Here is a 23,038-nt window from a genome sequence, read left to right as displayed (position 1 = left end):
TAGTAGTGCTTTTCCAGTCTTACTGACCAAAATTCTTCACAAAGTGCCTTTTAATAATATAATCTTTCTATTACATACACACACTCTGCTTTCAGCCAGTGTTGTGTGTGTTTGACTGCTTCATATTGTTCTAATATTATAGTTTTACCTCCCATTGTAAAATCAGCCTATAAAACGGACAGATCTGCTGTTACAGATTGATCAGATGCAGTTCATGTAAACACATTCGTAGCCATGTAGAAAAATTGTGAGTTAACTTATCGAGCTGATAACCATCTTCGTGTGACCGATTAACCTGCTCACTAATGTTAGAGGTTTATTTATATCAGTCACTGCAATTAAAAAAAAGAAAACCTCAAAAGCAGCTCTAATGGTAATGTAGAGCATTGGATCAGTGCATCTCTAAGAAAAAGCACCTCACATGTTGACATCTGTCAACACTGATAAATACATCTACAAACAGTGTGGTGAAGGCAATATATGGTGTCACTAGTTACATCTATCAATAACGGACCGGCAGGATTCAGTGCTTATTAACACAAGTAAGAGGTACCTGACAGCGCACTGTACTATGGTGTCCCTGAGGTGCAAAACACAACAAAAACTACAACAAGAACTAAATGAAACTTCAAACAAACAAACAAAAAACATTACAAAAATAAAAATAAAACTCACCTTTCTCAGAAGCGTTGGGGCAACATTTTTTATTGTGACTGGACAAAATCAAGTTCGCCGGCTACAGTCGGGAGAGATTTCCAGCTTCTATGCTACTCTTATATAAAAACCTTACTTGAAAGCCCTGAGGCCCACTTAAAAGAAATATGGTCAAAGAGATGAGGTTGTGTTATGCTGAGAGCTACAATCCCCACCATGGGACCATTCGCAGCTAAAGCAGATCCTCAGCAAGGATTTCTAGGTGGCATTTTTATAGCCTCTATTTGATAGAAGAGTAGAGAGCGGACAGGAACGTAAGGCGGGAACAAAAGGCCAATCCAGCCTTTTGACTGGATCATATAAATCATTACAATGGTGACACAAGGCCAAAATATACAATATCCTCTGTTGGTTTGAACAATGGGAATATTGTGTTTCTACAGGGGGTAGGGCAAACATGCTCGTATAATGATAGAGTCAACCTGTTCCCAGGAACTTGAATTTTATCCGGTCACAAACAAGAAATGTTGTCACCAACTTTCCCGTCAAATGTTTCTTTTTGCTGCTGTGTGTGGCACCTCTAGGCCACCGTACTGTGCTGTACTGAAAGTCTGTGGAACATCTAACAATGATTACACGACAACGATTTATATATAAAAATAAGTGATTGGCTCTTTGGAAGCAAGAGAAGGATTCAACGCAATAAACATGTTTTTATCAGATGTCCAACTATAATGCCCAGGCTTTAATCACAGCATTGGTTATTGTAGCTATTGCTTAAAACACATTCTGGTAACACTGTGCTCAGGACAGTGTAGTGCGATATAAAGACCGATCACATGACAACAATGAGAACTAACTTTATAGAGGACACTGTGAAAATGTGTTTGCTGGTAAAGGCAGCCCCAAGTTCAAAATTTGTAATTTGTAAACATTTCATATTTTTCTCGCAATAATTACCCATAGACTATAAAAAAAAAAAAATCCAGTCACAGTCTGACTTTCATTAAACGACTACAATCATAGCTTCTCCAATAATTAGTAATAAAGGCACTTTTAAAATCAGCTGCTGAGATGATAATTGCTGGCAGTGATCTCGGCTGATTTAGAGCTTACACCTGCGAGCTTACAGGTACTGGTGCAAAGTGTCTTCAGCTTACCCAGGGTCAGAGGTCATATTCTGCTGCACACTGCTGGAGGTACCATTCATATAATTTACTCTGTGGAAAAAAAGTTACCTGTGTGAGATTCACAATCCTGATGTTTGATAAATTGACAACACGCATGAACTGATTTTCTTTTCTTTTTGGGCCGAGCGAGGGAAGTTAAACTAGCTGAAAACACAACACTGACATAAAGTTTACTACCTTATGAAGCATTCTAGTTTTTAGTTAGCAGTCAGCTCACTTAAAAAAAACCCGATCAACACTAAAAAGCTCCATAAAATGAAGGGAAGCAGCAGAGTTGGCAGTAATTTCCTTTATACCAATAACAAATCAATAAAATACTTAATTACTGTGGCCTTTAGATTTGCACAATCCAAATGAAAAAACAACTTAGTTAAGAGAGCATAAGGACACAAAATGTACATCTAACCTTCTTAGTCTTGACGATATCTTGGATGTAATCATTGTACTCTGTCATCGTCCTCTTCTCCTTCTTCGTCAGAGTCTTATTCCTCCGGCTGAGAATGAAGAACATGACAGCATTAAAATACTCGTGTTTGTAATTGCATGTACAGTCTACACCTGTTCAACTGCTCATTACACAAAACTAACCAGCCAATTAAATGGCAGGAACTTAATGCATTTAGACATGTAGACAAGGTCAAGTTGATATTAAAATGAAAAAGTTCAAACCAAGCATCAGAAGGGGGAAGAAATGTGATTTATATGTTTGAGCGTATCATACAGGCCGGTTCTCAGGCCTAGTTCTTTAAAGCGTTAAAGGAGTCTTTTTAATGTCTTGATACGACATAAGGCCCTTGCGATCTTATAATGATCTTATTCAACCATCAAGAGCATTCAAAAGGACAGAAAAATAGAAAAACCGTTTGCAGAAAACTACAAAGAAATTGAAAATTTGAATGAACCAGTCCCTGTTTAGTTTACTCCTTGATCGGGTGACATTGAACACACACATGAACTGTGGTTGGTGCCAGTCAGGCTGGTCTGAATATTTCAAACTGCTAATCTACTGGGATTTTCCCACAAAACTATATCTAAGGTTTACAGAGAATGGTCAGAAAAGGAGGAAATATCCAGTGGGTGAATATGCCTCGTTGATGTCATAAATCAGACGAGAATGACCAGAAAGGAAGGTAACAGTGACTCAAATGACCAGTCATTACAACCAAGGTGAGCAAAAGAGCATCTCTAAATGCTCTCTAACCCATCTGCTTTTAACATTACAGGAGCAGAAGACCACACCAGGTACCATTCTTGTTGGCTAAGAACCAAAAACTGACGCTGCAATTCAGGGTGTGAAAATGATCACTACTGATCAGATCACTATCTGTTTGGGATGTGGCGGAACGGGAGATTTGCATCATTAACGTGCAGCTGACGAATCTGCAGCAACTGTGTGATGCTGTCATGTCAATATGAACAAAATCGATCTGTTTAATTAATCTCTACGAGTTAAATTGCATTTTGCCACACTTACCCTGCAAAATACTTTGCCAGGAAAAGCAGGAGGTAGCAAAAAGCCCCAAAAATGATGACAAAGACTACTTGCCCATCTTCAGGTATCCAGTCCCATAAATACATCACTATTCCCTTTCAGACACACAGTAATAGACAGTCAGAGAGCTCAGGACACTATGTTAAGTCACTAATGAAGTAATTAATGAAATATTATGAAACTGATATTCATTCAGAGCACTTACTGTGAAGATAGTGATGGTTCGAGTTGCACCTTCACCCAACAGCTCCTCCAGCTGCTCTTTGGATAAGGTGCTCACAATAAAACTGAGGATGAAGAGTAAAGGCAGGAAAACACCCAAAGCACCGCACAGGAATGAATGAAGACGGATGCTTTTGTTGCAAGCCACATCAGCCCTGTGTACACAACCATAACAATAATGTGCTATCATACATTTTCCACAACTGATAGTATCTGGTGATGCTTATCTGCTCAGTGTACACATAATATGTTTTATCAAGGCTGCAAGAGGTCATACCTGTCCTGCTCTAGTCTGCTGCTGATAGTGGAACAAATAAGGTCAGAATCTTTCTCCAGCTGATTCAGTGTCTTCTGAACAGCCTGGTTAATGGTCTTCTCGATGGTCTGACAAACGCCATCGATCTGGTTCACACACCTGCTCGGCTACATGAGACAAACAGCTCGTAAACACGTCAGATTTGGACTGAACATGAAAAACACTCTGCACATCTCAATAAAGGATGGTCTGGAAAGTTCCATGACAAATCCTGAGGGCATTCTGACTGACAGCCTTGTGGACTTGGCAGAAAGTGAAGCTGCACTCGCTCAGCAGAAATGAAGCGGAGGTCTTGAGGGATGCACAAATCTACCACGCACGCTTCGTGGTTGTAGATCATAAGATGGTGCAGCGATAACTGCACTGCCGTGGTTTATAATATTTGCACAACCAGAAGTAATTTTTATACAAACACAGCAGTTTAAAGTAACCAACACAGATCATTTTACCTTCTGTGGGTTCGGGATGTATATTGTTGGCATCTCAAAGCCACATTTGTTAAGACCTGGACGGCGGCACAGTTCTTGGACTATCTGCATCATCACTCTCTGATGAGAAAAAAAAAAAGTTCTTCTCACAGGTTCAACTTTCTTTGAAACAAAAATAAATTATACAAATCAGGTAAACTGACCTGTCTGTCTGTCTCCTTCCCAGCTTCATCTGCCTTGCTGAGGTAGAACAACAGCTTGTCTGCGCATTTTTGGCTCAGCTTCTCCACAATGTTGAGCGTGCGTTTGCAAAGCGCTTGGCCCATCGGGTCAAAGAACACAAATATCAGGTCTGCCTGTTCTCCTGCTCAGAGAAAAAAAGCATTTATTACATTCCTGCAGCTGTACATCAGCTGTACAGTAGACACAAAGGAGAAGAAGAAGAAGACAGATCACCACTGAAGAGACAAGTTTAAGCTAAAGGACACACCCAACCAAGTGATGGCACTATTCACATCAAAAGGGTAGATCATGTCCCCGTCCACCAAACCCGGAGTGTCCACGAAAGTCACCAGGCTGAATTTCTTCTGCTTGGAGGTGGAGATCTCAGCAGATAGGTAGTCAGTAACACCTGGAAAACAGAGATGGCGTGCATGTGCAAAAAGATAAAGACACAGTAACTAAGGTAACGAGTTCAGTCCATGCAGGAAAATGTCGCCTCTAATGGCTATAATATTGTGTGCTACAGGAAGCCGCAGTGCGGTCAATACTTGGAAGCCTGAGGGAGATCAGCAACAAGATCTCAAGGCAACTTTTATGCTAAGAGCTTTGCATTTTGGGGACGGCAGCTATAATTTAACTCCAAAACGATCGTATTCTTCACAGACACAGCTGTGCACGTGTGAAAAGATACGTTCACGTCCTGTGACGATGATACAGCAGCCGCACCCTCGCACATGAAACTTTATTTCTGTTTTTCTAATCATGAAAATATTAACGAGGCCTCTGTTTCCTCACTGCCCTCTGTGGAGAGCTTTGTTGTCATGGTTACACACAACAGCTCTTCAACTGGCAGCTTTAGTGTGGGGCGTGGGACATAAAGCTAGCCAGTGAAGAACGACTGTGAGGCAACGCACTGAGAGGTTACGATAATCCACCACAACCACCACACATAAGAACACCCCCCCTCCCCTTAAATAGAACAGGATCACTATTGAGATGCATCCCTACTAGTGACAAAGTAACCCCTCCCATGCCGACCCACACTCACACACACACACACACCAGGGAGGCCTGGGATGACACTGAGGCCGTTTCATGCAAAGAGGCAGGTGTCAACAGCCAGCACAAATCGCATCCTTGTGCTGCAGTGAGCAGAGCCACTGCTCCTCTGGCACATTAGCATTCCCTCATGTTTCTCCCACATCAGCATGGCCACAATATCAATAGATCTGCCTCTTATCACACGCCTAAGAAAAGTCTCTGAGTACCGAGATATCCCTGCTGTGCAAAAGAAACATTAAAAATATGTATGTTTGTGTTTAGGTGTGTGCGGATTTCATAAAGTAGCTTTAATTTAGAGCGCTGCAAGACCGCACTTCAGCTATTCCATATAATCCTAAATAAACAGGCACAAACGGGGACAGATACATCGATCCGTGCGGGAAAGGAAAAAAGTTCTGCCAGCTGAAAATGAGAGTTATACTTGCCAATGTGCGCTAAGTTCCTGAACTGACTGTAACTGAGAGGACCGTGCAGGAGATCATGTGCACAAGGAAAAGGGCAAAGGCTGCAATAACGCTGCATCGACCAAGACCAAAAAAGAAATTGTTGAGCTGAACAGGTGAAAGCAGACATGGTGCAAATACTTCTACAGGAATCTGAGAAGCCAAAGACCTTGATTAACCAGCGGATATGATTATTTTTTAATGTGCAGCAAAAGCAGTCAGTTCCCACAAAGCATACAGGCTAAACCCATGACAACAGGTTGATAAGACAGACATATAAAGATCTAAGTATGAAGCCAAATTAAGAAGCACATCCCAAAGGAGACCAAAGTGTGCAGCCAGCAGCTGCTCCCACATGTATGGATATATGGATCTTTTCTGATGAGTCATCCTCGGCTGCTGTGACAGGTAAACAAATGTCTCATACAGCTGGTTTCCACAGGCGGCGGCGACGATGACGATAAAGTTGAAATGAATTGAAAAGAAAAATCCTGCTTGTATTCCAGCAGCAGATTGTTGCGAGGCTCGGGCCTGCGGAGCGAAGCTGTTGCTGCTGGAGTCTGGGCTGCGCCGTCTCTAATAGCTGTGACATTTCTCAGCAGCTCCTTCTGACTAAACTGCACTGCTGCCGATGGGGCGTGTGACTCATACGCCATACAGTGTTCGCTCTGGTCCGCACCCAGTGAACCCCCACTCTCTACACACTGCCTGTCAACACTCAAACACACTCCCCCACCCTCCGCTGCACACCCCCACTCAGCCAGCAGGCAACACCCAGACTCTGTAGACGATCACCACGTTCACAGCGGCCGTCCGGTGGCGTATCCAGAGCGCTGCTGACGCACAGATCTGAGCAAAACTGTCTTAAAACAATATCAGAGCGCCGCACGTGTGTGAGAAGAAGAAAACAGGAGTCTGGACCGATTTATCATCAAGTTTATGACTCACTATTGAGTCATCAAGGTGAAGGACCTAAACCCAACCTTAAATCACAGAAGCCTGTGATAAGGATTAATAACAGCCCACGAGTAACCGAGCATTAAACAGGCAGACATTCTTGTGATGTTACAGATCACAACGCGTCTTTAAAACCGACTTTGATCAGCAGCATCCAGAGGTAAATATTCATTAGCCACCAGCAGAGCCTTATCTTAAACCTCAAAGGTACAGCTACCTTTTTGCAGTTTGTGATTACATTCATCTCCTGCAGTTTTAACTCTCGATTCCAATAATTTGCGAATTGTAGAGACTGATTGGTGATGATCATCAATGAGCATAGAAATATCACGATCAAAGGCATAGAGATGCAAAGCCCCAAGTTTTTACTGTTTACCCGCACGTGGAATATATATCAAATCTAATGTTTCACAGAAGGAACTATCTGCACATTCACTGAGAGAGCATGAAAATGTAGTATAGTAAAGAGTTGAAGAAGTAAAGTCTTACCTTTGAACTCCAGGAGCGGTCGAAAGTGAGGATAGAGATGCAGCGTTGCATTCCCCTGCGAAAGAGTTAACAGGACAGTGTTAGAAACAACCCGATGAGACAAACCTGCATTTTTTTCCCCTGCAGTCTTTTCCCGCCCCTCTACAACAGAGTCCTCTCTCATCTTGGTGCTTTACACGAGCTGGTGTGCTGCGGCTCAGTGTGCACGCCTTAGCTCTTCCTGCACATTGGAGATAATCCTTCTACTCTGCAGTCCTACACTCCAAATGTATTATTCATACTCCTACCCTTCACCACATCAGGATATGAACAGAGAGGCAGAGGGAAGGGATATCAGAGACGACCGAGAGGCAGGTGTCTCCCAAGCCTGTTCTCATGCTGCAAAGATGTTTCTGTGTGTGTGTGTGTGTGTGTGTGTGTGTGTGTGTGTGTGTGTGTGTGTGTGTGTGTGTGTGTGTGTGTGTGTGTGTGTGTGTGCGTGCATACACAACAAAGCCCCTCAGTGGAGCAGCATATAGAATGAGAAATCACCACTGGCTGAGGGAGTGCCTTACATAAATGCCAACATCAAACACCCTGCTTCATCAGCCTTTATGACTGACTGCAGCTTCAGTTCATGTTACTGAAGTCAAACAATCGCAACATCTCCTTGAGTACAAAACTAAAAGGTGATAGCTGAATATAAAAACAAGCTTCTTAACAAATACTGAGAACAAAATTAAAGGATTGCACTGAAGTAAAAGAGTTAACTGTCACAATTTTCCTTTTTAAGCTCTGGCTGGGAAATCTTTTCGTGGCACAGCTGCACATGCCGGCCGTGTCCACGCTGATCTTACCGTCAGAGATTCTCTTTTGCGTCCACTTGTGATGAAGGTAAACCCCTGCGTTTCGATGGCCACCCCAGTTTTCTGAATGTGCTCTTCAACATACCTAGAAAGATAATAACGCCATCAAAAGTGAGAAAGAGCTAAAGCAACAACGCCTCAATTCTTGCGGAAAGCTACATGTGAAAAAACGCTGCAAAATGATTCTGTTTACAATCAAAGGGAAAATAAACAAATCCTAACATTTTAAGAAGCTCAAACAATGCACTGTTTGAATTTTTGCTTGGTAAATTTGATTTATCCACAAGAAACTAAATTCATTCTTTCATGTTTTAATGTTTAGAATAATTTACCTACCTACCCACAAACCCATCCATCTGTAATAATATAGCTTGTGGCTTGTTTAAAAGGATGTAGTTGTGTGATCAGTGGGATATTACAGAATTTGGACATCAAGAGACTAGAGAACAAATGTCAGGTAGAAAAACACTCCTCGAACCAGTTTGCAATCTCTAAGCAGTAATAATCAAAGTGATGACCTTAAGAGCATCTTCAACATTAGCGAAGATGAGTATATAAGAATCTTGAAAGATTTAACAAATTAACAAATATTGCAATAGAAAAAAAATGTCACCTTAACCAATTTGTCAGCAGAAAGCCCCCTCTCTCTAAAATATGTCAGATCAGTTAGAATCAGGGGCGGCGCGGTGGTGCAGTGGTTAGCTCTGCCATTTCACAACATAAAAAGTCCCGAGTTTGAATCTATTGGCCAGCTGGGGCTTGGGTGGGTTCTCTTTGCGTACTGGGGCTTCCACCCACAGACCACAGACAAGCATGTTGGGTTACTGATTATTCTAAACTGTCTGTAAAGGAAACAAGGAAGACCACAGAAGATGTACATAGTTGTGGGGAAGGCTGGAGTGACAGAGGGGGATGCTAGGGATAGGGTCGGGAAGGGAGATAATCTGCTTTGGCAACCCCTGAAGGGTCAGGAGGAGGAGAAGGAAGAAAAGGAGGAGAAGAGGAAAATAAGAAGCTTAAGAAGAAGAAGGGAGAAGAGGAAGTTTTTCCCAGATTGTGAAAGGTCCCCAGTTCAAGGACAGGAGGAGACACAAATCCCAGGAAGGCTTGTTTCAGAAAAGACCCTCCTTCTTATGTCTGCACACATTGTTTATATTTGATTCAGTACATATGGTATTTATTAATGGTGATTTGATGCTCTTTCTTTTAGCACGGATGTGGGACAGTATTACAGTGTCATTGTATGCCTCGATCTGCATTTCAAATATGCAGATCCACCCAATGTGGTGACGCGAATAAGGGAGTAGCCTAAAGGTCACTAATCTTACAGCATACATATTTCCTACCCAGCATTTATTCAAAAGAGGACAAAACTTTGATGGTGACAAAAGATTTAACTGACATACAAAATAACAAATTACACCTGTTTTTTCCCCCATTTTCTTTTGTAAATCCACACTTCCTGGGGCAAAACTGGGCTGCATTCAAACCACAAAGCGCTTTCAAAAAGTCATGTGTGAACAGGATGTTCTCGACACCAGTCTCTCTTTGAAACATAGAGCAGAGCATGTGATGGTCAGGCAGCGTTATTAGATCACAACAACAATAAGAAGTATCAGTAATACCAGTTAATGAAGGAGCTCTTTCCTGCAGAGTGGTTACCCATTATCATCACGATGATCTTCTTTCTGGGAGGCAGAAGACGGATTCCCAGGCTGCTGGCAATTTTTACCAAGCCTGAAAAACACACACAACACAATCATGACATGCAATGACTATAGTGGTACCTTTGTACTGTGATGCTCTAGACTGGTTTTAAAATAAAATAATGTAGTTGTGAGTAAATAGTAAGCCTGCACAGATGCATAGTTAATCGTACATGGTTAAAGAGTAGGTAGAGGAAAATTTTACAAAGTGGCAGATGAAATGACTACCACTTGTCCTCCCTCACAACTCTTCTCAGTAGTGACAATTATCACAGTAAAAGCAAAATAAACTGATGCCTGTTGCCTGGCATGAGCTCCAAGACAGTTATGCTTAAAGTAAAATTCTACTATGTTAAACCTCTGAAGTCTAAGTTACCTGAACCCTAACCCTATGCGGTCACAATGTGTATGTTTGTTTTATAAATCAGACTCCCAAGAATGAACATAAATTCTAAGGTTTTTTCCTCTTTGGAGCAAAAATTTCTTTTAGAAATGTAATTCCAATATATCTACTTGATTTTGACATACAATACAAAGGTCTAGAGGCATCTCTCATTTGTTATCTCTCAAGTTATTCTTAAGGAAGGGGAAGAGAGGGCAAAGGTTGACATATAACAAATTATACAAGCCTGTGTTTTTATTTAGCTATTACACTATAATAAGTTGTTGTTTTTTTTTAAAGGACACATGGTGATCAAGGTAACTAAAATGAGTTACAGGATTATTCGTGACACCACACCTTTCCAAATGTTTACCTTCTAGAAAACAAGTTGATATTCTCTCTGCTTTTCTCTGCTTGCACCCCAGAAGGGTATAATAATCTCCCATTAATAAAAAGCACACTACAGGAGGCTTTCTTATTAAATTGTTGATTTTTTTAACTGTAATATCTTACAGTATAAGGCCGTCACTATGCGACTGCGGCACTTTAATTATGTTCCTCTTTCTGGGATCAATGAAGTCTCTATATATCTATGTGTATGTGATTTTGCATCAATGCATACAGTCAGATGGGGCACTGCCCAGCGAGGCTGCAGAGGAGCCTCTGAGATGTTCAACGTCACGTGTTTGACACACACTAGCAGCTGCTGCAGACTGACACACACACTAAACAAGCAGCATTACACCTTTAAGTCCACATAAACTTCAGTCGGGGGCTTCAGCAGTGGCACAGCTCGGTTACCATAATACCACAGCCAGGGCGGGCTGGTTTCTACTTTGCGGTCCTAACTTTGCTTTAGCCTTAATCCAGATTATCGACTGTTTACCGTTTTCGCTGTCCACATACAGATTGTGGCACTCCTTCAGTATCCTCTCACTCGGTGTGGTGATCGCAGACTCCAGGGGGTTTGCCACAGACCTGGGCTTTCTACCCGACATGGTTAACGACGCCAGGGGAACCCGCTTCTCTGCCCTTTCCTACACCACACGGGGAAGGGTTTCAGGGTTGCACAAACACCGTTATGTCCTGAAGAAGCGCTCCCCCTGCGGCCAGACGTCATCATGACATCTGAACACACAGGTGTTATTATGCCCTGCGTGGCTTTAAATATTATTTAATGATTAGTTTGTATTACTGACCTTTGTCCATAGAAATATGACAAAATTGCTGCCATGTTGAATGTCTACAATTAGCTCTCGCCCCTCCCGAACTGCTCCCAAAATGTGGGCCACGGACCCCTGGTGGGCCCCGAATGGTACTACAAGTGGGCGTTAAGAAGTCAATTATTATAAATAGGCTAAATTATAACTGACAAAACTATTATTAAAACTATTACAGTTCAAATCAGTTTTATTCGTGTAATTCCAAATTACAACAATAATTGCCTCAAGGTGCTTTAAATGTAAGGTTAGAGAGGAAACAGCAACAATCAGATAACCCCTGATGAGGAAGCACTCGGCCAGAATGAGAAAGAAAAAACACACTTTTAGCAGGAAGAAAACTCCTGCAGAACCAGTTCAGTTTCTGGTGCAACCAACTCAGAGTAAGGGTAAAGAGAAAAGACAAAGAGGGTACGGGGAGACAGGACAAAACACAGATTGTGGGGGATAAAAGACACAATTCAATGGCATGCAGTAGTGTATGAACACCTGGGGAAAGAAAAGTGAAGAAGAAATGCTCAGTGTATCAAAGGTATAAGCAGTCTGACCTTATAGCAGCATAACTAAGGAATGGTTGAGGGTCACCTGATTCACCCCTATCTTTATCAAAAAGTTTAAGTCAAGTGACTTAAACTTTTTGAAAAATTAAATTTTTCATGGACTGGTACTTATATCACACTTTTACCTAACTGAGCACTCAGATAGAGTGCTCACATTCATGCTCCACTTTATTCCATGCCTTGCACACATTCACACTCCAATGAGGGGACAGTTTGGGGTTCAGTAGGATACTTCAACAAGCTGACTGAAGGACCCAGGGATCAAACATTGACCTTTTAGTTTGTAACTCTACCTGCTGCACCTCCTTGTTAAGCATCATACAAGTTTTACAATTTTTTATACATTTTTCATAAACAGTAAAAATGACACGTTTTTTGTGTCCTGAATAGATCAGCCTGAGGGAGACTGTGCTCTGCTGCGTCTGTAGTATAGAGTGGAGCTGGTGCAATAGAATGTCCATTGAATAGATAGAATAGAATCGCCCTTTATTGTCATTGTACATGTACAACGAAATGGTAAAAACTTTGTGGAAACAGAGCTGTCACAGCATCAGCTGAATGAATGATCTTTTGCGTCATTGTTTCATAAATGTGGTCAGTATAATGACCATATTTATCAAAGAGCAACCTTTTTTTTATTTGTTTTGTACTACAAGTAACTTCAGTGGGTTTTATTTGAATAAGCTTTAAGCTGTGTCACACGAGAGTATTCCTTTTTTTTCTGTCTCTGTTTTAACGTTGATCAACAAATCATCACTACAGACTGAAACTAAAGCTGAGCTGTACATTTTGAAAAAAATATCCACTGTTAACTCTATTTGAGATTTCCATTTTTAGAGTCTCAAAAGTTCTCACGGGATTAAAACGTTTTTTGTTTTTTTGTGGTAAGCTACAGAACTCTTTGAATGATTTACAAATTTAAGAGCGCAGCGACCTTGGAAATAAAATCAATGTCAACGTTTTAGAAATTATTTGTTTTATCACTTTTATCCAAAGTAATTCAAACCCAAATATGTATTTACCTAGGAGGCAGTCATCCATGGAAAATAGAATCCAATTTTATGGAACTACAAATTAGCAGATGACATCTTCTGCTACCTGAACAATAAATTTGTGTTATCATCTTTGAATATAGTGAGAACCTATTGTACTATTTTTTCTCGTGACCACAATACATGAACCAAACTAAAAAAAAAAGTCACATGACAGTTGAAACAAGCTGTAAGTGTGAAGTGTGTAACACAAAGTGAATATTATTTTAATATTTGGGTTAACAAGCCCTCTTTTACCCGAGAGCAAGCTTCACCATGCAGCAGGAATGTGCCTCAACCTCTTAATCAGCCTCTACGCTGAGCCGAGGTCATGTGCTGCACCTTACAGTAGGCAGCTACTTTGTCAGAACTTGGATTCAAGTGCAAAATTTAGTCTTTGTAAATGGTTTCTGCGAGCATAACTTTACGGCAGCTTTCAAAATGAACGCGGATGAGGGACGTGCGGAATCAAGGAAAGAGGTGAGTCATACATGGGTTTGGAACCAATGAGGGCTGTTAGAAAGGAAAAAAAAAGAATAAAGAAATAAATAAAATAAATTATTTTAGAATATTTGCAGGGTTTTTTGTTTCTTTTTGTTTTTCTTGTTTTTTGTTCGTTTTGGGGGTTTTTAAAAAAAAAATAATTCCTGGGTTCAGACGTCTTTCCTCAAATGACTAAAGAGAGCCAGTCACGAGGCAAAGTCGTGAAGAAAAACGTTAAATTCACATGAAATAAAACGTAGCTAGTGTCTGTGGAGGATGCGAGCTGTAATCCGTAGTTTAATAATTTTAATCCTAAATAAATGTCATTTATATTTTAAATCCTAAAATAAATCCTAAATAAATATTTAAATTCTAAAAGCGCGTGGTTTTGGGTTGCCAGATTGACAAAAATCCGTTTAAAGTACTTGGTATTGATATGTATTATAACTGCAGTTCGGATTGTTGTATACAGAATGTCTTAAATTATGAATATTTATTATCAACTTTATTAAACTGCTAATGAATTGCCCTTTATAAACATTTCCGGGCATCCCTCCTCTGACGGAGACTGGAGTCCTTATGATGGAAAAGACAGCAGCCACAAAAACCTTGCACCATGGCCGGCCCAGATTGCTCTCCACAGTTAATCCATCCAGCGGCTGCAGTTATTCAAAAAACTTCACCAACTGCTTTTCTATACTTGAACTATAGGGGGAGTCCGCACATAGCATCTTTACTGCTGAGCGTATAGCCTAGGACATATGTTACGGCATAACTATGGATTTTTTTTCTCAGCCTTTTAAAATGTGAATGTGGTACTGCATACTGCCTGTAGGCATGCATCACACTTCCATGGCATCAAACCTGTGAGCTATGCAAGTCTTTAAAAACAGAAAAAAGAAAAGAAACCAAAATATATTAAAATAGGTGCACATTGTGCTACTCTTTGTGAAACATGTTTTCGGTAGACCAAAATCATAATGCTATGTAACTCCCCTATGTGTGGATCCTGAAATACTTTTCTTCTTTTATGTGAAAGTAATTAAACTACACTGCATGCTGTGTTTGGATTCAGTTAGTGCGCCATGAACTTTGAATAAACATGGAATAATTTAGCCAATTCCCCACACCCTAAGGACACTTTCTGACAACAGATCAATTGTATTATCCCCGGCATAAACTCATCCCCCCATCCGCTTTAAGTTTCCTGTTGGATGCAAGCTCCTGCGAGAAGGATACTCTGATATTCTGCTCTCCCTCAAAGAATCCAGGACTTTAAGCAAAATATAAAACATGCCAAAAGAATACAAGAATGAATATCAGCCTCTTCTAGCTAAAGCAACCAAAGATAGAAGGCGGCCAAAGGTAAGTGGATTGTAATGGATTAAGGGTTTTGAAAAATAAAAGTACGTTTGGCAGCATGGTGGGACGCAGCTTTCTGTCCAAGATGATATTGAAACACTTTTGTTTGTGGGTCTGTTTTTCTGTTTGCAGCTTCCAAACAAATCACTTCTGCTGGCTGTGTGTGCTGCTGGCATCGGGGGGACCTTTCAGTATGGATATAATATATCTGTCATCAATGCGCCCACAGCGGTAATAATTCTGCTGCCTCTCACTGGACTTTTTCCATAACTATTGATCTAAATGATCAAAACACGGTCTGAGGGCAAACTTAGTAACACGTGGACTACAGTCACTGTTTTTGTTATTCTGATATTAGAGAACACGCACACACAAACACACAACACATAATTTGTTCTAACAAGCACAGGCGGTCTAATGATCGCCAAGTACAGTGATGTTATTCAGTGACAAAAAAGTAGACTGATAATAAGAGTAGTGGCAGTATTTAGACATTGCTTTGCACTCGTGTTGATAAAAAACAGTGTTTGTGTTCAATTTTCTTCTTTTCTCTCCAGTATGTGCAAGATTTCATCAACCAAACCTGGAGCGAGCGTTACCAAACTCAAATATCAGATGATGGTCTCACCCTCCTCTGGTCCACTATCGTGTCCATATTCACTTTAGGAGGACTTATAGGGGCACTGATTGGTGGAACATTGTCTGTGAGGGTCGGAAGGTATGGACATGTTGTTTTTGTTTTTTTTTTTGATGAAAAATTGTCTTCTCTTTTATAAATAATGGGATTCATTTTTTCTTTCCAGAAAAGGGACACTGCTGACCAATAACATATTTGCACTCCTGGCTGCTTTGCTGATGGGTCTGAGTTATCCTACAGGGTTATTTGAATTACTCATCATCGGACGTTTCATCTCTGGATTAAATGCAGGTGAGTACATCAGGAACACTTAAATGTTTTGTTTCTAAATCTTGGAGAAACACAGATACATGAATTAGATGTCCAGTTAATAATGGCTAATAATGATGCTGCATGAAAACCTTCTGAAATGTCTTTTAAATATTTTTATAGGCATTGCCATTTGTGTTCAACCTCTATATTTGGGAGAAATAGCTCCGACTTCACTGCGTGGTGCTATGGGAATGGGAACCTCAATTTTCATTACTGGGGGGATCTTTACCGGACAAGTGATTGGCCTCAGGTGATGAATAAACACATTAAGAAGAAGAACTTTTCACACAGTTCCAATGCTACATCCCTTCAAAGAAAATATCAAGCTGAAGTCCTTGTACAATTATACAGAGAGCTCCTGGGGAAAGAGGAGTACTGGCCCATCCTGCTCTCCACCACCTGTATCCCAGCTTTTCTGCAGCTCCTGATCCTGCCCTGGTTCCCTGAGAGCCCACGCTATCTGCTCATCGACAAAGGGGATGAAGAGGGTTGTAAGAAAGGTAAAACAGCTGCACCGTTCCTTCCATTTCAGATCGCTGGGAATTGTGTTCTTCCAGGAAAGATGACTTAGTGCATGTGACAGCGTAAATAATAAAATGTATAAAGGCAGAAATAACCAGAGGCATTTATCTTTTCATTTCAAGCATGTGATGAATTTCTGACGGTGGAAACCTTCTGACAGGACACCCCCCCAAACAGCAAACAGCCACCGCAGATTAGTCAGATATGAAGGAAGTGCAATAACTTGAAGTCCTGTGTGTCTTATGTGTCTGCAGCCCTGAAGCAGCTGCATGGTATAGCTGATTGTGACAGTGAACAAGAGGATATTGAGAAGGAGAGGAATAGCTTATCAGGTTTACAGGCCAAGAAACCCTGGGAGCTCTTTGCTGATCGCTCTTTACGCTGGCAAGTTCTAACCATCATGGTGCTCAACGCTGCACAACAGCTGAACGGCATCAATGCTGTACGTACGACCACTTTAAAAAAGTTCACACAAAGATAAAAAAGGAGTTTCCAAAGAACTGAAAGTTATGGTTTTGTGTTTGTTTCTTTATTTGTTTTCTACACTCCCTGTAGATTTACTTCTACGCAGGTTACGTGTTCAAACAGTCTGGTATTCCCAGTGATAAGATACCATACGCCACTGTCGGCACTGGTGCCTGTGAATGCATCACCGCTTTAACATGTGTAAGTATGAGTTTCTCGTCATGTATTTTCAAGTATTGTTTTTAGTATTTGGATGAAAATCCACTGCAACTGCTTGAAGTTTAGAACCCACAGACATCACCAGATCTCCTCCCTTGAGATGTTCCCCTGGCTTTTACAGCATCCATCTTCAGTCGCTGCTAGTTTGTGGGTCTTCATTCAGTTTTTTATTTAAGAACTAAAAAATCATGCTCTGGTGGATTGAAATCAGGTGACTGGCTTGGTCATTGAAGGATATCCCATTTATTTGCCTCAGACAAACTCTTTGCAGTATGCTTTGGATCATTATCCATTTTAATAGAAATTATAGCTGTGCAAACTTCTGATGCCTTTGTGCTACTTCTATCAGCAGTCACATAATCAGTAAACATTATAATGCTGTTCAGCCATGCATGCCTATGCATTAGGCCTCCACCATGTCTGACAGATAGCATTTCATGCTTCAGATCACGAGCAGATTTTCTCCTTCGCCATGCTTTTCTCTTCCAATCAGTTGGGCTTCTGTGTTTCATCTACCCAAAGAATCTATTTCAGTACTGTACATGTCGAATCTTCTTCTTGTTCTTGAGTGTAACCAGTGGTTTGCGCCTCGTTGTCAGCCTTCTGTATTTCCATTCATAAAGACATCTCTTTATTGTAGACCTTCACTAGTTTTTTTATATTTACACAGATATGTTCTAAAAACCCAATAAACTCAATAGATTTAAGTGTAGATGAATGTATTTTGGGATCATTTTTTACCTAACTCTGACTTCAAAAAAAATTCCAGTCCCTTTACACTGAGGGTGCCAAACATAAGGCCTGGGGGCCAGAATTGGCCCAATAGATAAACAATTAAATAACAAGAAAGTTCCTGTTTTTTCACTACCTACTATAGAAATGCCCGCAAAAATGAAAACTAGATATGTTTTAATTACATGACATGAACCACCAGAGCTTTTTTTTGTAATTTTACACATTTATTGTGTAGTTTTACTGCTCTGACCCATTTAAGATCAAAGTGAGCTGTATGCATCATCCCTGCCCTACACAGTTATTGTGTGTTAATCTGAGTGTATTCACCTTATAAGTATGACTCAAAGCATAAGCTGACTTGTAGTCCTTTTTATGAGATCTCTGCTTCCAGTTTAACTCAGGATATACAAATATCATAAAACTCTAATGTGACATTTTTTTTCTACGAATTTCTTTGTCATTGCTATTGCTTGGGGTGCTTGTGGTGGTCTGTGAAGTGAAATTTACTCTTATAAAACTTCTTCTTGTTTACAGGCAAGTTTTCTTTATAGACTAAATGTATGCCTCACTTATTCATAATGCATGATGACGTCAGAGGTTAGAAGATACAGATCTTACACTTTTTAAGCCCAAAGCCTTTAAAAGTAACATTTGCTTTTCCTGGGGTGAAGGACTGCTTACCCATTACTGGACTAATATGTGACAAAGAATCCAACTGGTAAACCCAAAACAATGTGTGTAATGGTCCGAATATTAATATACTTTTACAATTATTTTTACTGAGTCAGATTATGAATACAAGGGAGTTTTAGACTATAAGATTTCATGCAAGCCCACTCAGGACTATCATTTGTTAAAAAATAAGTCACAATAGACCTCAGCTTTGCAGTGCAATAACTTCGGCTTACTCTACCGAGGAGGCAGGATCTCCTGAAGCAAGCTGAGTTTTGCCAGGTGAGACAGCACATCTGAAGTGAACTATCTTCTCCCGGGTGTCATGTGTCTCATGTGACCAAGTCCAGCTCCTGACACTGTTCAGAGTTTATGTGTGAAATGGCTTTAGTTGTGCATACTTGTATTTATAATCTATCTTAACTGGAAAATACATTGAACTTTAGTTTCAAATTTTTCTTTTTGTTTCAGCAAACACAGAAATAATGATCCTCTATGACACTTACAGCAATCTTAAAATCACAAGATGAGACCTTTCAAATATCGCTTCCAAGCGATGAACTGTCAGAGGCGGTCAGATTATAAAAAAGAAACCATCAGGAAGAAAAATAGAAAAGAATTTCAAGACGTTTGTGTAAGATGGCTGGAAATAGAACATGAAATGGATCAGAGTAATCCTCAAAAGAGATGTTTGCCTGGAGTCTTTCTGGTCTTGTGACATGCTGTGTGTCTCACAGGGTATGCTCATTGACCGTCTGGGAAGGAAAGTACTCATCATGGGAGGATACACACTGATGGCTATCTGCTGCGTTTTATTCACGCTGACCCTAACTTTTCAGGTAATTATCGTCAGGCCAAGAAATCTTTTTAAAAAGAGATATTTAAGGGTTTAAGCCCTGTGTGGTGTTCATGCTTTCGTTACCCTGGTTGCATCACATATGGAGGTGTTTCAGTCCTTGGACAAGTAAACTATGCAATTTAACCATTTTTGGCATCCATATTTCTCCCTGTGTTGGCCGCTGGTAAGCTTATTTTGGAGATGACTAAAGGTCAGCCTCGTGCTTACTGTCAGACTCTGTCAGGTGAGCACTGTCAGAGTGCTCACCTGACAGCGAGTGACCTGCGTGCTAAAGGCTAGAGTTATCACTGCAGAGTTTGAGTCTGTCCCGTCGTTCCTTCCTGTCTGCACCATCACATCTGATAAAACTCAACTGTTTCTCTGCATCATCTTCCAAAACTGACTCATCTAAAAGTGCTAAGCAGAGAATGAGTTCATGACCAATACGCAGCCACACAGGTCAAGCTATTTGTATTTGTTGTGCCCCACCCTCGATATGCAGCCTGGGATGGAGCGTGAGAAACTACATTGTGGTTCCCACAACCCAGAGGTTAAAATGTGCAGGAAAAGCAGGAGCACAAACGCATACACACTAAAAACACACCTGAACACACATGCTTAATATGAATGTGCAGGGTTGCTCTATGAAGTTTTATTGTATGCATTCTTTGCAGAAAATGAGCCAAAGTCAAAAAGTCTGAAGAAACAATCAAAATTACATATTTTTTCTTTTGGTAAATACTGAAAACGGGTCCAACAGACCTGAACGCCACACAGAGGTTAAGGCATGTCCCTACCTGTGTTATAACGTTTCTTTTGCACAACTTCCTTGTTCTCAGGAGGCGAGCCCAGTTGTTCCATACCTCAGCATGGTCTGTGTTTTTGCTTTCATCTTAAGTTTTGGCTTAGGACCAGGTAAAAATGTTCTTTCTTTCACCGAAGCATGTGCATCATCAGCTGCGTCTGCACATCAGCTGTAACAGGGATTTCTTCTGTGTCTTCCCCCATGAAGGTGGCGTGACTAACATCTTAACAACTGAGCTGTTCACGCAAAACTCGCGCCCTGCAGCGTACATGCTTGCAGGGTCAGTGAACTGGTCCAGTTTCTTCTTCATTGGCCTGGTCTTCCCCTTCATTGTGGTAGGTGTTCAAATGGTTGAGGATCTATGATCATTTTGGAATATTTTCTCACCATTTCTTGCATTTAAAATGAACATTTAAACCTCGATGTTGTACTTGGATATGTTCCACTCACTTGTTTTATTTTTTACAGCTCGGACTGAAGCAGTACTGTTTCCTGGTGTTCTTGGTTATCTGCTGCTTGGTGATAATATATATCTTCCTTGTTGTCCCTGAAACCAAGAACAAAACCTTTCTGGAAATCCAGAACGAGTTCCAGTCTTCCAAAAAGAGGCAGATCGGCTGTTCGGACGGAGCAGGGACAATACTGTTGTCAACTTCAATATGAAATGTGCCTCGTTAAACAGGGTTATTTAATCAGTGATTCTTTATGTCACACAATATTTATCACACAAATCTGAAATATTTATAGCGAACACATGAGATAACTTCCTGAGACCCAGGTTCATGTTTGGGATGCAATTTGTAATTTTGCCTTGTTATTTTTGATTAGTTGGACATAAACTAAGTTTTCTCTTTGAGCAGGGAGTTGTTACTTTATTACAAAGCTGTTACATACTTTTTTTTATCAAGTCCTAATATTGGGATAATCAGGTCATTTTACAGCACAATACAATAAAGTCAACACAGCTTAACAACGTATAAAACACAGCTGAGCAGAATGAAGAATAAGGTGCAGAACAGCAAAATGAAATACGCAAATTGATGATGCAGGGTCTCAGGTTAACATTCTCACCAGCCACTTTGTTAGCTACACCCACTACCTCTAATCAGCCAATCATGTAACAGCAACTCATTTAAACGTGCAGACATGATCAAGATGACCTGCTGAAGTTCAATCTGAGCATCAGAATGAACATTTAAGTGACTTTGAAAGTGGCAAAAAATTGGTGCTAGACAAGCTGGTCAGAATATTTTACAAACTGCTGATCTACTGGGATTGTCTCAAACAACCATCTCTTCACAGAGAATGGTCTGAAAAAACTTCTGATGCCAGAGGTCAAAAGAGAATGGGCAGACTGCTTTGAGCCGATAGGAAGGAAACAGTAACTTAAATAACCAGTCGTTACAACAAGGCACAGAAAAGGATGACATGTTGAACGATTACACCCAGAAAACCACACCAGGTACCACTACTGTCAGCTGACAACGGGAACCTGATGCCACAAATTCATATGGCTCACCAAAATTGGACAACAGAAGAATGGAAAAATGTTCTCTGGTCTGAAGAGTCTGAGTTTCTGTGGCAATATTCAGACGGTAGGATTAGAATTTTAAGGGTTATATTAAGGCTGGTGGCGATGTGGGGATATTTTCTTGGCACACATTGTTTAAACCGCACAGCCTACCTGACAGCTGTTGCTGACCATTTCCTTCCTTTCGTGACCACAGTGTATCCATCTGCTAAAGGTGGTTCTGCCCAGTGGGATCAAAGTGTACCTAAAAGTTTCTGGTGGGTGTATGTTGCTTAATAATGAATTGTGCTGTAAACTATAGTTCCTTTTTAGATCTTCTAGGCAGTTGTGATTGTGTCTCTTTAGCCCAACTAATACTGAAGAAGTAATCTTTATATATAATATGTTGGTATAATAAAGGCTGGTTTGTGTAACTTTTAAGGCCAGGTCTCCCTTGTAAAAGAGACCTTTAATTTCAATGGGAATAACCTGGTTAAATAAAGATTAAAATAAAAAATAAAAGGTGCTCCTCTGAGAATTTTCAATAAAGACCAGTTTAAATAAAAACGTTTCATCATTTGTGAACTTTGCTTGGCATTTCAGCTGCTTAATATTTCAGTTTCCAATCTTTCAGCATGACATTTGATCAGGAGAACAAAGAGTTCACTCTACAGTTTGTCATGCATCACATGAATAAAAAAAGTATTAGAGTGAAAAAGAGTGAAAAAGTATTAGAAGTATTAATATTTGTTTATAGTATTACTCAGAGAGAAAATATATTGAATATATAAAAAAAGAAATATGTATAAGAAGAGATTCCGTCATTGATTAGTGAGTTACATGGTTGTTAGTTACAGCAAGTTACATGGTTGCTTAGTAATGGTACCTACCACATAAACCAATGACACTGCTTAAAGTGGTATAATTCTGTATCATTGAGGAGAAGGATAATTAAATTCAAATGTGGTCAGATGTACAGGGAAATGGCAATGGCTTGCTTTTTAACCACAGTTATGTCACTGAGTACTCATGTTAGTTCTGTTTCCCATTCCTACAGATACCTTAAACCCAGAACCAAGAAGACAGCTCCTTTTCCTTTTTCTTTGTTCCAGCTGTCATAACATCTTCATTAAAAGTGTAAAATTAAAATATAATCAAAGCTTATAATGTAAAAAAAAACACCTGAAAAAACCACTGAGTTTCTTGAAGTTGAAGGAAATATAATGTGTGTGAAGAGCATGAAAATTCAGCCCCAAAGA

The 23,038-nt window shown here is 40.3% G+C and overlaps 2 protein-coding genes across 3 annotated transcripts; one reads left to right on the top strand and one right to left on the bottom strand.

The window, feature by feature from the left end:
* Positions 1-1,347: 1,347 nt before the first annotated feature.
* Positions 1,348-11,476, bottom strand: LOC113033550 (uncharacterized). Its single transcript, XM_026187464.2, has 12 exons — positions 11,295-11,476; positions 9,946-10,057; positions 8,312-8,405; positions 7,476-7,530; positions 4,793-4,933; positions 4,506-4,666; positions 4,324-4,422; positions 3,836-3,981; positions 3,542-3,713; positions 3,319-3,431; positions 2,251-2,338; positions 1,348-1,874 (listed from the first exon to the last, which is right to left on the bottom strand). Exons 1-12 carry the CDS (start codon positions 11,404-11,406, stop codon positions 1,821-1,823), a joined length of 1,347 nt encoding a protein of 448 aa, XP_026043249.1. The 5' UTR covers positions 11,407-11,476; the 3' UTR covers positions 1,348-1,820.
* A 2,101-nt stretch (positions 11,477-13,577) lies between these two features.
* On the top strand, positions 13,578-22,346 carry slc2a11b (solute carrier family 2 member 11b). 2 transcript variants are annotated; one of them, XM_026187415.2, is made up of 12 exons: positions 13,578-13,699; positions 15,197-15,295; positions 15,622-15,782; positions 15,868-15,992; positions 16,134-16,263; positions 16,365-16,513; positions 16,790-16,977; positions 17,091-17,201; positions 19,364-19,465; positions 20,304-20,379; positions 20,477-20,604; positions 20,738-22,346. In XM_026187415.2, exons 1-12 carry the CDS (start codon positions 13,661-13,663, stop codon positions 20,930-20,932), a joined length of 1,503 nt encoding a protein of 500 aa, XP_026043200.1. In that variant the 5' UTR covers positions 13,578-13,660; the 3' UTR covers positions 20,933-22,346. The 2 variants fall into 2 exon arrangements, with proteins under 2 accessions (XP_026043200.1, XP_026043199.1); XM_026187414.2 differs by lacking the exon at positions 13,578-13,699 and adding an exon at positions 14,893-15,067.
* The last annotated feature ends 692 nt before the right edge of the window (positions 22,347-23,038 follow it).

This window comes from Astatotilapia calliptera, chromosome 12 (assembly GCF_964374335.1).
Source record: "Astatotilapia calliptera chromosome 12, fAstCal68.1, whole genome shotgun sequence".
Classification (NCBI taxonomy): domain Eukaryota; kingdom Metazoa; phylum Chordata; class Actinopteri; order Cichliformes; family Cichlidae; genus Astatotilapia; species Astatotilapia calliptera.
The sequence above is the reverse complement of the archived record's forward strand: the minus strand, read 5'-3'. Positions and strand labels throughout refer to the sequence as shown.

Coding starts and splice junctions, on each gene's coding strand:
- LOC113033550 (XM_026187464.2), bottom strand. CDS start 11,406: ATGTCGGGTAGAAAGCCCAGGTCTGTGGCAAACCCCCTGGAGTCTGCG. Junction 4,667..4,792: donor TAGTGCCATCACTTGGTTGG/GTGTGTCCTTTA, acceptor TTCTCTGAGCAG/GAGAACAGGCAGACCTGATA. Junction 3,982..4,323: donor ACATCCCGAACCCACAGAAG/GTAAAATGATCT, acceptor TGTCTCATGTAG/CCGAGCAGGTGTGTGAACCA.
- slc2a11b (XM_026187414.2), top strand. CDS start 14,996: ATGCCAAAAGAATACAAGAATGAATATCAGCCTCTTCTAGCTAAAGCA. Junction 15,068..15,196: donor AAGATAGAAGGCGGCCAAAG/GTAAGTGGATTG, acceptor TTCTGTTTGCAG/CTTCCAAACAAATCACTTCT. Junction 16,978..17,090: donor AGCTGAACGGCATCAATGCT/GTACGTACGACC, acceptor CACTCCCTGTAG/ATTTACTTCTACGCAGGTTA.